The sequence below is a fragment of the Eschscholzia californica genome, unplaced genomic scaffold, assembly GCF_041429995.1.
Source record: "Eschscholzia californica isolate CP2 unplaced genomic scaffold, dmEscCali1.0.p SCAF_1, whole genome shotgun sequence".
Taxonomy (NCBI): domain Eukaryota; kingdom Viridiplantae; phylum Streptophyta; class Magnoliopsida; order Ranunculales; family Papaveraceae; genus Eschscholzia; species Eschscholzia californica.
In genome coordinates this window covers 24,536,837-24,551,193 of record NW_028238198.1, presented here as the reverse complement: position 1 = coordinate 24,551,193, position 14,357 = coordinate 24,536,837, and the positions used below count along the sequence as shown (strand labels likewise).

The 14,357-nt window shown below is 36.6% G+C and overlaps 2 protein-coding genes across 2 annotated transcripts; one reads left to right on the top strand and one right to left on the bottom strand.

Annotated features, from left to right (window-relative positions):
• Positions 1–1,888: 1,888 nt before the first annotated feature.
• LOC147565355 (elongation factor P (EF-P) family protein) lies at positions 1,889–5,206 on the bottom strand. The gene is made up of 7 exons (XM_086651835.1): positions 4,890–5,206; positions 4,708–4,785; positions 4,326–4,432; positions 3,795–3,872; positions 2,933–3,034; positions 2,753–2,834; positions 1,889–2,249 (listed from the first exon to the last, which is right to left on the bottom strand). The coding sequence occupies exons 1-7, from the start codon at positions 5,026–5,028 to the stop codon at positions 2,131–2,133; spliced, it is 705 nt and encodes a 234-aa protein (XP_086507961.1). The 5' UTR covers positions 5,029–5,206; the 3' UTR covers positions 1,889–2,130.
• A 7,222-nt stretch (positions 5,207–12,428) lies between these two features.
• Positions 12,429–14,025, top strand: CHIL (Chalcone-flavanone isomerase family protein). Its single transcript, XM_086651832.1, has 5 exons — positions 12,429–12,700; positions 12,824–12,919; positions 13,028–13,186; positions 13,393–13,622; positions 13,728–14,025. Coding segments are annotated over exons 1-5 (654 nt in total). The 5' UTR covers positions 12,429–12,699; the 3' UTR covers positions 13,896–14,025.
• Positions 14,026–14,357: the final 332 nt, after the last annotated feature.

Genomic DNA, 14,357 nt, shown 5'->3' with positions numbered 1-14,357 from the left:
GCCGGAAGCGTCGAGCAGGAAGCGTCGAGCAGGAAGCGTCGAGCAGGAAGCGTCGAGCCGGAAGCGTCGAGCAGGAAGCGTCGAGCAGGAAGCGTCGAGCAGGAAGCGTCGAGCAAAGATAAGTTTTAACACCCTTGAGGCGTCTAGTAGTGTCCACGACCAGAACCAGGTGAACTTGTATGCAAACGTCTCAAGAATAATCGAAGAACAGAGGGCGAATGGAGGAGAAGAGGTAGTATGGGTTGCTTTTCTCTCTATTCCATGATCTGAGAAATGAAAGTGCTCCTCTTTATATAGGCTTGAGGAGTGATCCGTTGGGAGGAGTAAAGGCTGACCGTTACGGAGTAAATGCATGGTAAGATACCTGGGATATGGTGACTTGTACACTGGCTGTACATGCACAACGGTTGTGCATGTTCTCTGGCAACTACTCTGATTGTGCATGTGCATGGTCTCACATTTATGTGAGACGTTACCATGTTATGCATGTCATTGATGGGGGATAATTGTCTCTGGAGTTACGTTGACCAAGTTTGAGATCTATGTCATTATGGGCATATGTGACATGTCGAGGATCTCATCGTCAAATGATCTCTAACACGTGGTGCATGAAGATCTAGACGTGTCAAGCGCCAGGCGTGTGGAGACTCAGGCGTGTGGAGACTCAGGCGTGTGGAGTTCTGTGCACGTGGAGACTCTTTGCACGTGGTTGGGCTCGACACGAGTTTTAGGGTCTAGGCGACGATGGCCCATTAAGAGACTTCTGGGCTGGGCCCGAGAGTGTTGCGCTGGGCTTGACGTCTTAATGGGCGCTTTTAGTGCCGAGGGACTTGGTGTGGATTTTGGTCAACACAACATACATATTAAATAGATCCAAAATTGGGCTAATTCGAGTTAATTTTTGGATCCATTCGAATTAGACAGAGTTATATTTGGACATGTGAAAAGGAAAAATAATTCTCCAAGTTGCATTGTGAGGAGCTTGTAATGATTGTTCCGGAGACAATCTCAAGTCATGCTTTGTTTAGAAATTTCAAAAACCTCTTTAGAATCATAAAGATACCTTGAATTTGTTATGAACTATGAAACATACCCAATTTGAAGTCCTCCTTTGAGTAATTGACTCTAGTCATATATCTCTCACTAAATAACATCAAAATCCCTCTGAAACTGGCATCTTTGTTAATATTTTGTTTTTCTGAAACATAATATAACTTGAAGATGCAAGAGGAGCCGAACTTACATAATCATCACCATGATCATAATGTGGAATCGAGAATTAGAGAATAATCCATGAACTCCGAAGATCAGGTGAAACGATACGAGTTCCAAGTCCTCTGCGGAGGTGGGGGTGGTACCGTGGTGGATATGAGAAGAGAGTAGGAATTCTGTTTGGAGTAGAGGGAAAGGTTGAAAGAAGGAATGTTGGATGAAAGAAGCATTTGTTCATGAATGAGTAATGGGTTTAGTTTTTATGACTGAAATGGAGCTTGCCATGGGCATTGCTCTTCTAGTATGGAATTTTTCATGGTAGCAGAGCTATTTTCAAAGAATAAGAACTTGGAAATATCAGACGCGAAGCTGATAATGAGATCACCGTCTTTTAACCACAACCTCAACGTCTACTAAGACATTAGTGGAGATTAAGCTAAATTACTTACCTATCTCAAATACAACCAATTTCGTTTCAGAAAAATTGGATGAATCGAATTACCTGATCTGAAAGACCAGATCGAAACATTGCTCATCAGAGAAACGAAAAGCATCACGGAGATGTAAATCATAAGAACAAGAAGCACTGAATCTACCCAATACGGAGTGATGAGTTTGAATCACAACAATTTTCGTTTCCAATTTAGGTCTACAGAGAAGTAAAGACATGATGTACTTTAATAATTAACCAGGCTCGAAGTAATAAATTTGTCTGTTAACCGAACACAACAAGAAGATATAACCTCAGCTTGCTTCCCTCAGTGTTTTGATGAGTTTTACTACTACTCATTTGTACTATATCTATAACAAATACAATCTACTCTTGCATATAATAACTTTTACCCGGAATTGAATGTAAATTGCTGCGCAGAAAAGGGAAAACTTTCCTAACAAAAAGAATAATTTTTTTTAAGGTATTTATACCCTGCTCATGTAATTTCCAGTTCTCGTGTCCACCAATATCTTGTCTCCAGTGTTTACGAACAAAGGTACGTTAACAATAGCTCCAGAGTCAAGAGTTGCTGGTTTTGATCCTCCTGAAGATAAATGTCACACAATTAGGTTTCCACGAGTCAAACACATCGAGTTACTGGATTTATTACAACACAGCATCATTTTCCAAAACATAGACATTACAAAACAGCTTATCACGGAACAAATGATCTTAACCGTGTCTGTATCCATGAAAACATACCCAGACAAATTCGGTTGTATATATAATATTATTTTATCCGCTTGAAGTATATATAAACCTGGGGTAAGATGAAAAGCCATAAAGTGAAATTTGTAACAGAATATCTACGCTTATGATTGATTGGAGCAGCTAAACTATAAGTTGGGTTGTTCTCCATTTGAACATACCCTGTTGGGAGATTTTTCAATTATATTTGTTAATTTCTTCTATCGACGTAGTTTCTCAATGAAGAAGTCTTGATGGGCATGTGGGTTGTTCTTATACACAAAGGAATATATCTCTTGAGGGAATCAAATGTCAATAAGTCATGGAGGATTGGATAATGTCACTGGGCATCCGACATACCTTGTGCAGTATCACCTTTAAGACCAGGATCCACTTGAACCACAGTCATCTGAACTGTGATGGGAAGTTCAAAATCAATAACCTGCAGTTATGTCAATAAACCAATGTTGCTATTAAGTTATCTGAGTTACAGTAACGTACTTTAAAGAAAATGTACAAGTAATAAATAACGGAGACTACCTTTCCATTCCAAAGGATTAAACTGCAGTCCATGCCTTCTTTCAGCCACTTCTTTCTATCACCAATATCTGACTCATTGAGTCGAGTTTCTTCATAGGTAGACTGTGATATATATAACTCAACAATTAATGAAGAAATGTTGGAAACCTATCTAACAGGTAGTAGTAAACTCGGATATCAAAACTGTTGATGTGGTCTCGTGCCTTCCTTGCCCCCAAGTGGTAAGTTGGGGCACTCTCACCCAAAAGCTAGGTGAAGAGGTGACACTTTCACACACACTGATAAAGTGACTACCACCCTCTCCCACAACCGATGTCAGGCTAACTCCAACAATTTTCCTTTCTTAACCCGTACCTGCCAAGATCAAGACCATCTTGAGGGAGTTCAAGGATGTTACGCTAGAGAAGCTTCCGAAGAGTCACACATTGGGACCTGGAAGAGTGTCTTCCTCCTCAACAATGGGACCTTAAAGACTTCGGTAAGCATTGGTTCTTGATACATTTGTGGGTGGTCTTGGGCCTTTCTTTGTCCGCAAGTGGTCTTAGCCATCTCTCAACCCAAAAGCTAGTTCAAGAGGGAGGCTAAAGAGTGACCACCAACCCCTCTCATAACTAGTGTGGTAACTCCAACAAAAATTGCCCAAGACACTGATGACTAATTTGCAGGTTCAAATTGGAATGAGAAATTGTCTCCAACCATTTTTACATTGATTCATTAGTATTACGATGTTTAATATACTTTTGTTTTTACGAATAGCTCTAACTAGCTAGATGCTTAGAGTGAAGTGGTAATCTCAATTAGATCCTTAGACATTGCAATTAGGGAGTTACAAGAATAAGTAACAGTTTCTGAATAAACCTACCAAGTCCATGAACACAAACTGGGAACCGTCTTTGTAAGTGAATTGCTTGGTCTCCTTATTGACATCTGCTTCACTCATCTGGAGAAACAATGAGACGTTATAACGAAGCCTAGAAAATCAACTAGAATAATGTCATCAAGCATATAGTGATAGTTCCACATCACTTGCGAGAGTCTGGAGACTGGGCTATAGGTGGACGCCTGAGCTTACTAAGTGTCGAGGCATTTTGGGTGGGGTCCTGGAGTCTTCGCCGAGAACAAAACTATAAGTTGGAAGAATGGGGTTACAAATATATTAATCTGGTCCTAGAGACATAGACAAGGTGAAATTGAGCTCAAACTAATGAAATTAAGTATACTTCAATTACATTTCAAAGAGTTCAATTCAACTACAACACTAAAACATAGACAAGTTAAAATTTTATGCACTTATACATCTAGTAAATGCTCGACAACTCTGTACTAAGATGAACAAAGACCTAGTTGAGATTTATAAATTAAGAAAAAGAAGCTCAAAACAAGAAGATATTACCGAAATTCCAGCTCGAAAAGTTTTCTCGACTGTACTTCCTGTGACATAATTGCGCATTTTAGTTCTCACAAATGCTGCCCCTTTCCCTGGCTTCACATGAAGAAACTCTACAAAATAAAGAGATTCATCACAAAACTTGTATAAATAGGCAATGGGAAGACATAAATATAACTTTTTATATCTCAATCAATCATCTTAGTAATTAGAAATTCATATTTCCCTACTTTCTTGTTAATTTCAGAAGTTTTTGCATAATGGGTAGACTAACAAATTCAATTCAATCCTCTTAGTAATTATATATATATATATATATATATATATAGAGAGAGAGAGAGAGAGAGAGAGAGAGAGAGAGAGAGAGAGAGAGGAAGCCATATGTTACCAAGAACTTTCCAAGGAGCACCATCAACTACTACACTAGTACCAACTTTGATATCATTGCTGGTAAAAGCAAGAATTTCTGAACAAAAAACAAGTTACCCATGATTCAAATATGACTAAAGAAACAAAAAAAGAAGAAAGAAAAGAAGAAGAAGAAGGAATAGTTAAGTTGGGGAAACTTACTGGGGAACCTGGGACGAAACTTGTTAGGAGAAGGACGCATTCGTAGAATGAAAGGCTTAAGGGATATGGAAAGTGAGGCTGAAGAAGAAGGAATTGTTGGAGTGGAAGACAGACTGAAAGTTGATGCAATTCCCGCCATTGTTGTTTACTGATGCTTTTCAGTTTCGTCTACAAATTTCTGCCCCAAATTTATGCTGATAAGAAGAGGAATGTTCATGAAAAAAACAATCGTGTGAGTTCGTACGTGCTTACAAAATGGCCCGATTTTGAGTACACTCCCGTGGAGTCTCCTCATTTGAGAGACCCTGAATTTTTTCAATTTCAATATGGGCGGGCTCCCAAATCCAAATATATACTTACTAGGTATGACCCGTGCCTACGGCACGGATGCTTTTGTTGAATGAAAGTTGAATAGAATTATGAATCTAAGAAACTAAAGTAATATATAATGTTTTATTCTCAAAATTTGAATTAGACTAATGAATTGAACAAAAAACAATAATTACGAAATGTAGAAAACGGTATCTAGATATAAATGCTTGATTGGTTGTTTGCTCAGACCTCACATGCCCTCAGCAGAAACACTCGTCGACATTGAATTAAGCACTTTAAGTGAGTTAGTGTAAATGGCTTAAGAAATTAATTGATGTAGTGTTAGTGTAAATGGCTTAACAAATATACTTAAAATTTGTGGCAATTAACAAACTTAATGAGGGGGAGATAGAACCTAAAGGTGAAGTCATTTTGTAGTTGTTTAGTTTGTAGAGATAAAAAGGTTGGTAGAAAGAAAAAGTATGAGAAAAAAGATGAAGTCATTTTGTAGTTATTTAGTTTAAAGAGATAAAATTATGGACATGATGAAGAAAAGAAGAAAAGTTGTGTGGTTATAAAGATAGCAGAAAACGTTACGTATGAGAATTCTAAAGGTTTCCATAGGAAATGGAAAAGTTGTCGAGAGAAATTAAAAGGTAAAATATGTGATTTATATAAATCAATCAATGTGACAATTAATAAATTTAATGACGGGAGATAAAATTTAAAGGCTAGAGTCAGAATTGAATGAAACGAACTATGGTCTATACTAACGTTTGTCTCAAAACATTTTGTGTTTTGTCAAATTTTAAAGCAAAGTTTGAGGTTTCATACCAAAATCAAAGAAAATTTTAGAAACTGATCGTATAATCAAACAACAAAATTCAAAATTTTGATATATGAACCATATAACCTCAAACAAAAAGTAAAGAAACTACTCGTCAACCTATAGTATTCAAATAGAACAAATTAGGATTTCAAGTTTTAATTACATTAGTCTAACACACTGCAGAATCATTCTCTAATAAGACTTCCAATAATATCATAAAGTTGGAAAGCTCTTTCTCCCTTATGTTTATTTTTTCCTTTAGCTTTTTAGTTTTCCATCAGATGTCGAGACTTCCTAAAATAAGTTTTCCAAGGCTGATGCAAACTTGATCTGGGAAAAACGTAGTTAGTTTTTTAGTTCTATTTGGAACCCTTTTTTTCGTTGATCTTCCAGTAACCATGAAAATCACATAAAGAAAACAGAAACGAACCGCAATCCAAAATCCTTTGCAACAAACAATTATTCTCAATACGTTTTCTGAAAGCTCATCCACATGACAAGCTTACCGGATTTGTGATCCCTTTTGCCAGTTCTATATTCTGGGTTCCCTGGTGATATTATTTTTGTTTTGTTGCTTTGCATTCTTTGTTCTATGTTTTTCCAAATAAGGCTAAAAAAACTCAATATTTTTTAGCACAATTAAAGTGAAGAAAGTTAAAAAAACCTATATCAAAATTTACCAATATAATAGCTAACATGAAGACAAATAAATTGTGAACTTGTAGTTACCATGGTTCGGTAGAAATGTAGAACAAAAATCAACTGATTTTCCTCTTTCACATCTTTATGGCCATATTTTCTGGTTTATAAACAAATATTGAAGATGAGAAACAAAAACATTGAACACAAAAGAAACATAAACATTGGACTATAAATAGAATAAAATGAATTTTGCAAGGTTGAACCATCTTCAAATCAACCAAGAAATTGTACTATGAGATTCACAAATTAACCTTGAAACAACTTTGATGAAGAAAGAAACACAGACATTGGGTTCTGAATACAGTTAATACTTACACCTTGAATTCAACTCTCTAGGATGAACCAACATCAAATTAATCTAAAATGTTAAGATCAGGTCCACATTAATTGGTAGCAACTCGAAAAACAAATATATTGTGAAATTGTAGTTACCATGGTTCGGTAGGAATGCAGAACGAAAATCACCTGATTTGCCTCTTTCACATCTTTACGCCATATTTTCTGGTTTATAAACAAATATTGAATATGAGAAACAAAAACATTGAACACAAAAGAAACATAAACATTGGACTATAAACAGAATGAGTATAGACACCTTAAAATGAATTCTGCGAGGCTGAACCATCTTCAAATCAATGAAGAAATTGTACTATCAGATTCACAAACCTTGAAACAACTTTGATGAAGAAAGAAACACAAACATTAATACTTGCACTTTGAATTCAACTCTCTAGGCTGAACCAACATCAAATCAATCAAGAAATGAAATGTTAAAATTAGGTCCACATTCGTCAGTGGCAACTAAAAAAAATAAATTTAGAAAAATATTCTATGATCGATTTTGAATCAACTTCAAATTAGTGTTATTCCAAACCAAGCAAATGTATTATATATATTGTTGTCCAACTTCCCTCCATCGATTTCGAATCAACTTCAAATTAGTGTTATTCCAAACGAAATTAAAATAGAGACAAATATGTTAAAAATTTAGAAAGAGAAACTGTATAAATTACATATGAAGATGGAGGTGAAGATGAAGTCAAGCATATGTATTATATAGATTGTTGTCCAACTTCCCTCCATAAGATTTTTAACTAAAACTCCCATCATTTAGTTTGTAACTGAAAATCATTTAATCAGATTAAATAGAAAATGTGAGAAATTGATTAAATAGGAAGAAATTTAGTTTGTAACGGCCAAATTAATGACTTTTTAACGTGAATCATAATTGGAAGGATCTAAAGGTTGATATTAGTGTTGATCTGCGACGGACGGTTGGATTTATCCCAATGTTTGTCCCAGTCAACAATAAATAAGAGCTATGCACGTATTATTTTTTTTGTTAATCTTAAATAAATAGAGGGTCAAGATTTATCATGGGATAACGGACGGCTAGATTTATCTTTAGTTTGTCTTTGTTTTGTCTTTGCTTTGTCCCAGTCAACACTCAACATCCTGTTTTATATAATAGATGTTAAAATTTGATTTTACTTATAAAGTATTAGTTTCATATATAAAATTGAATTCTAGAGTTAGAGAACTTTAAAGAGATAAACAAGAAATATAAGAAAATCAAAGAAAAAACAAAAAAGAAAGTATTTAAAACAATATTTTTTTGTAAGATAAAGAAACATATTTGTTTCCGATTGGAGGACCTAGTGCCTAGGTTGGGGCTCTGAAGTTTGAATTTTTAGAGCCCCATCTCACCTATATTGGAGTTGCTCTTAGGCTCACAGTTGTTCTGAATTACCAACTAAACTTGTTTTCATTTCATAAGTCACATGTCATCTACACAAACATCGAAGGGTGCCGACATTTCTTTATGTATGGGGTTAATTCTGTTTTGGTTGGGCTGGTGAGTGAGGATAACCACGACTTCGTCAAACAATTTGACCAAGTCAATGGAAATGTGAGTAACAAATAAAAAGGTGAGTGCACTTTCCTTCCTCTATGGGGTTAATTTCATTTCGGTCTCCAATTTGTGACAACTCGCCATTTTGACTCCCATAAATGTACTACAATTTTATTTGACTCCCAAGTGCCAAAAAAGCTATACGTCCCAGGGGCCAAAATAAAAATAATCTCCAAAAATGTTGAAAACATTAACTCTACATCATCTCCCTTTCTCTCTTCCACTTCATCAATTTTTTTAGGTTGAAGGTCGATGGCTGACGACCTGCTATCGGAGAAGAAGGGTGAGGTAAAGAGAGGGAGAGATGAAGTGGAGGAGACATGAGATGAATTAGAGGAGGGAAAGGGAGATGATGTGGAATTATTGTTTGAAACTTTTTTTGGAATTAATTTCATTTTGCCTCTAAGGGTATTTCCTGAGCCAAATCGAATTGTCAAACATGAGCCAAAACGACAAGGTAGTCACAAAATTAGGGGTTAAAACGGACTCAACCCTTACCTGTAGCCATGCATTGTCTATGACGCCACCCACAAGACCAAATGTCCTGTGAAATTAACTCGTGGCAATAACCATATAGAGGATACTAGTGATAATAGATGAGTTGTTGACATGTGGAACCTGACTGGTTCCTTTGTTCAACCGGTATTTAGATCCTGTCCCCAGATTGGACCACGACATGGCAGGTACATTTTAAAGTCGCACAGAGCCCTTGATGAAAATAGTGCACGTTATGGAGCTATTATCCGTGATGAGCCGGCAATAGAATTAGAGGCAGGTACGACATTATTGGAGAAACAAACTATATTCGTACATGAATTACAAGGGTGGAAATGGGACTAAGAATGGCAGTAGCCAGTGGAATTGAAGACCTTGAGGTGGCCAGGTGGGGAGGACTCAATAAACATAAAATGCTTACTAACCCAATCAACAGACACCATGGCGGGCGCCGCGAATTTGGAACTGAGTGAAGCGGTTATGCGACAAGTTAGGTAGCCTACGAGTTAAACATATCTACAGGGAATCAAACTAAGCAACTGATTTTTAGTCCAAAATGAAGTTGCAAGATGGAGAGACCTTCTTGAGGAGTCACCAACCGCCAGTCGAACTAACAAATATAGTTAACAAAGACACTAGAAAAACAGTACGGGTGAGAAAAAGATGGGGCTAAAGTCTACATGTGTATTTATGGATTGAGTTTATTTTATTTCCAATTTTAACAGGTCGGGCCTTTAATCTACTTATCAATACAGAAAAAATATCTATAGGCACTATTTTTCTTTGGAAAATTTAAAACCCATCTTTTGTTATAGGCATGCTTTTCACTTGACTTAGAGCATGTCCAATGTATAGGGGGCTGGGGCTCCCAATTTGAATTTGGGAGCCCCAGCCCCCAGCCCCTTGCCTCCAACCCGGGAGCCCCGGGGCTGGGCTCCCGGTGGGGCTGGGAGCCCCATGCTCCCGGGCTCCCAGCCCCCAAAATATGGCCGTTGGGAGCTCCAAAGGCCATATTTGGGGTGGATCCCCTAAAAAGGGGATCCACCCCACTTCATTTTAATTATTTTTAATTTTTTTTTTTAAACTAATTTTTTTTTAATCTTCTTATTATTTTAAATACTTCATTTTTAAGTATTTTTCTCTAATTTTTTATTTTTTTGTTTTTTTTGTGTTTATCTTTTTGAAATTATCTTTCTTGAATAATATCACATTTTAATTCATAGTCGAAATCTAATAATTTATAGTCGAAATTTAAAATCAAAATTTCGCACACGTGCTTCGCACAAGTATATTATTTTGATTTGGGAGCCCCGGTTGGGAGCCCGACGTTGGAATCGAGAAAAGCCCCGGGGCTCCCAAAGTTCAAGGGCTCCCAAAATTGGGAGCCCGAGCCCCACATTGGAGTTGCCCTTAGTGGGTGTATTATGACCAAAACAAAATTTATTTGTAGTTTAATGGTGTGTTTGGATGGCGGAATCATGAATCCAAGTAATATCTTTTGGCTTGTTTGGCAACTAAGAATCCTATGATTTATTATTATTTGAGTATTCTTAAACGTCTTTAGAAAAAAATATGATTTTTGAAAAGAATAATGATTTTGGAAAAAAATAATGATTTTGTAGAAGGAAATATCTTTTTGTTGATTTTAAATTTGAAAGTTAGGTTCATTAATCCAAAATCCTAGCAAATCATAGGGGGTAAGGAAGGATTTTGGTCCAATACAAATTTTGGAATTAGGAATTCTTAGGATTCAAGAGTCCTAGGATTCTTGGTAGCCAAACAGACCAAGGATTCATGATTCCTACCAAATTCCACTTTTGATAGGAATCCTACTTAAGAATCCTGCAACCAAACACACCATAAATTCATTCTAAACTAGGTCCTTTGGATTCATTTGTCATGGTCTCTCCTCCAAATTTTTTCGTTGAGGCTGCTTAGAGGACAGTTACCTTTCAAGGTTATAAACAGCCTCATTTATATTTTTGTTTTTCATCGATCAAGTTCATAATGTAAAACATGACGCTAATCGTGATTCACTAATTATATGATATTGCTAAAAATGAGTGAAATAGTACAACAACCGAACTGTAGTAGGTATAGAGAACTAAGAGGATTAGTTTACTTCGGTGATGGTTATCGTATAAGAAATAAAAATGCAACGAAAATAGATATTCCTGAGATCTATATTGCATTCTCATCAACCTATTTTTTGAGCAAAACTCCAAGAAAAATATCTTCCAAAATGAAAGACTAAATGGGGTGGTTAACTCTTAATCCTCAGCACAACTTTTCTCCATAGCCCGAAAATTTTGTTCGAAATGGCCCGAGTGATGACGTGACACATATTCTTTCCGACTACGCACCATCACCATCGTCCAGGCCATTTTCGAGCAAAGTTTTCGGGCAATATTAGACTTTTTAATTCTTTCTTAGGTTGGTAGAATGAGTTTGGAGAGGAGAGAAGATGGGTAGGTAAAATGAACGGTGGTTAGGGCATTCACGTGAGTCCCTAGTTAACTACTCACCATTTACTTCCCCTTCTTGGTGGATGGGGCTACCACCATTAACAATACTCTCCCTTTCCCATTCTTCCTCTTACCTCACCACCTACCTACCACCTCCATATCCCTCCTTATTTCCTTAATGAGAAATTCACCATAACACCCTCCTCAACTACTTTACACTCTTTGAAACCTCAAGGGTATAAAGGGTATTGACAGAAAAAAACAGGAAAGGCAGTTTGGGACACTAATTTGGGAATTGGGAGGATCCAAAATGTTATTTGGCCCGAAATTTTGGTCCGAATATGACCGGAAAGACGACGTGGTATGGCCGTATTTGAGAATAAGAATGTCAAGTTAGGTTTCAAGGTCGTGATCAAGCAAAAGTCTTCAGACCAAATAGCACGCGAGTAATGATATAGAACAAGAAAAACTAAAAAGTTCGGCAGAAATTTTACGTTGTTTGTTGTGATTAATTGTTCAACATGTTTACCGAGAAATCAACCAAGCAGCAGATTACCTATCGAAAATGAAGCCAGTATCGGGATATATATAGAGATGTTACCACATAATCTACCTGCTGACCTTTAGAAGATTGTAGATGACGACAAAAGAGGAGTTATTAGAGTTCGGCGTAGCTAGTTAGCAAGACAACATTTGCTCTATTCTTTATTGTTTATTCGTTTATTTGTTTCTCTCTTGACTTTTTGATATATTATTGTTTTTTCTCTAGTTTTTTCTAGTCCTCTTTGTTCGGGTTCGGGCCCTTTATTCCCGCTGACAAATTCAAATAAAAACGACAGACCACATAGAATTTCTGCCTAGAGTTCGTCTGATATTTTTTTTTGTTCCCTAACATTTTTAGTAGCACAGTTGTGTGGGACAAGCACCTAAAGTAGATATAAACAGAGCTATAAATGAGCATTATATTCACATGACCTTTCAGCAAAACACCTCTTTTCTTTCCTTTCTTTCTTTCTTTTTTGCTTGCTTGGTTTTTTTCTGGGTTCAATCCAATCCTGAAACTTAAATCAGTCTGTCTCTGTGTAATTAAGAACTAGTAAGTAGTGTCCACTTTCTTAGTCTTTTCTGTTTCTAATTTCATTTCATTTGGGTGCTTGATCAAAATGAAGATGTTTTTAACTTAATTTTGAATATGTGTTTATATGATGAGGAAATGCAGTGGATCAGGCAAATGATAAAATGGTGTTGGTTGATGGCATTCCATTCCCTCAGAAGACGACGACGACGACTAAGCCACTCTCACTCTTGGCTCATGGTATTCTTCTATATATACCCATTACCCATTCCCCAGTTCTGCTCACAGAATGGGTTGGTGGTTCACTAACTGTGTGAGGGTTTGTGTGTTTGTGATATGTTTGATCAGGGATGACAGACATGGAAATACATTTTCTCCAGATCAAGTTCACAGCAATTGGGATTTACTTAGACTCCGAGACCATTTTGACCCATCTAAATAATTATAAGGGAAAAACTGGAGACGATCTCCTTCAAGACGATTCATTCTTCGATACTCTCATTTCAGGTAATTAAAAGTAACAATCTGATATATACATATTAGCATTATCCCATCTAAGCGTTAGAATTTGCAAAGTAGATGAGCGATGGTCCTTTCTCTGTAAGACGGTTTTCAAAGAGAGGTGGGACTAATAGGCTCTAACAATACACACATAGGTATATGACTCCCTTTGCAATAACTTATGTAGTATTTCATGAAAATTATATGAACAGCACCGGTAGAAAAGAGCGTACGAGTGGTGGTCATAAAAGAGATAAAAGGGTCTCAGTATGGGTTGCAGCTGGAGAGTTGGGTCAGGGATGGGTTGGCCGCCATCGACAAATACGAAGACGAAGAAGAAGAGGAACTTGAGAAACTCATTGCCTTCTTCCAGTCTAAATACTTCAAGCAACACTCTGTTATCACCTTCACCTTTCCTGCTGCCACCCCTGTTTCAGCCGAGGTACCTAATTCCGTTTTATAATTACGTATTGAACTGTTGATAGCCAATCATAATTATTATGTTCAATACATTATATGTGCTAATTTTGTCAAGAAACAAAAACAGATTGTGGTTACAACGACAGACGATGGACAGATCAAGGAAGGAAAGATCAAAGTAGAAAACGCTAACGTAACGGAGATGATACAAAAATGGTACATGGGTGGGAGCAGGGCTGTCTCCCCTTCGACCATTCAGTCCCTCGCTACCAATGTTGCGGCACTACTTAATTAGCTTCTTAGATTGATTAATAATATGTTTTGTTTAGACAAAACTAGTTGTGATAAGTTCAAATGTTAATCTTGTTTGTTAGTTATGAAGAATTTAAGAGGAAAACAAGCAACATTCTTGTTAATTATTAAAATTCGGCCAGCTTAATTGATGAATGTGTGTTTGTGAGAGTGTCAATGTGTCGGACTTGATCAATCGGAGACAAACACAAGAAGCAATTTATTATATTTGTGATTCAACAAAGAGAGTATATGGATAGAAAATGAAAGAAGCATTTATATTTGAAGGGGTAACAGTCCTTTATTCGAAAAAGAAAACACCCGCATAATCTTCGTTAGGTATCAATCGGCCGCCTCTGAATTCACTACTTCACCCTGCAAAAGAATTTTAGTTAAAGAAAACATAACTTCTTGCAAATGAATTACACATAAAGGGGAAAAAGAAGATCGATAAATACTTGGAACA

Coding starts and splice junctions, on each gene's coding strand:
- LOC147565355 (XM_086651835.1), bottom strand. CDS start 5,028: ATGGCGGGAATTGCATCAACTTTCAGTCTGTCTTCCACTCCAACAATT. Junction 4,433..4,707: donor TGCTCCTTGGAAAGTTCTTG/GTAACATATGGC, acceptor TTTATTTTGTAG/AGTTTCTTCATGTGAAGCCA. Junction 3,035..3,794: donor AGTTTGTGTTCATGGACTTG/GTAGGTTTATTC, acceptor TATATATCACAG/TCTACCTATGAAGAAACTCG.
- CHIL (XM_086651832.1), top strand. Junction 13,187..13,392: donor CTTCGATACTCTCATTTCAG/GTAATTAAAAGT, acceptor TTATATGAACAG/CACCGGTAGAAAAGAGCGTA. Junction 13,623..13,727: donor CCACCCCTGTTTCAGCCGAG/GTACCTAATTCC, acceptor AAACAAAAACAG/ATTGTGGTTACAACGACAGA.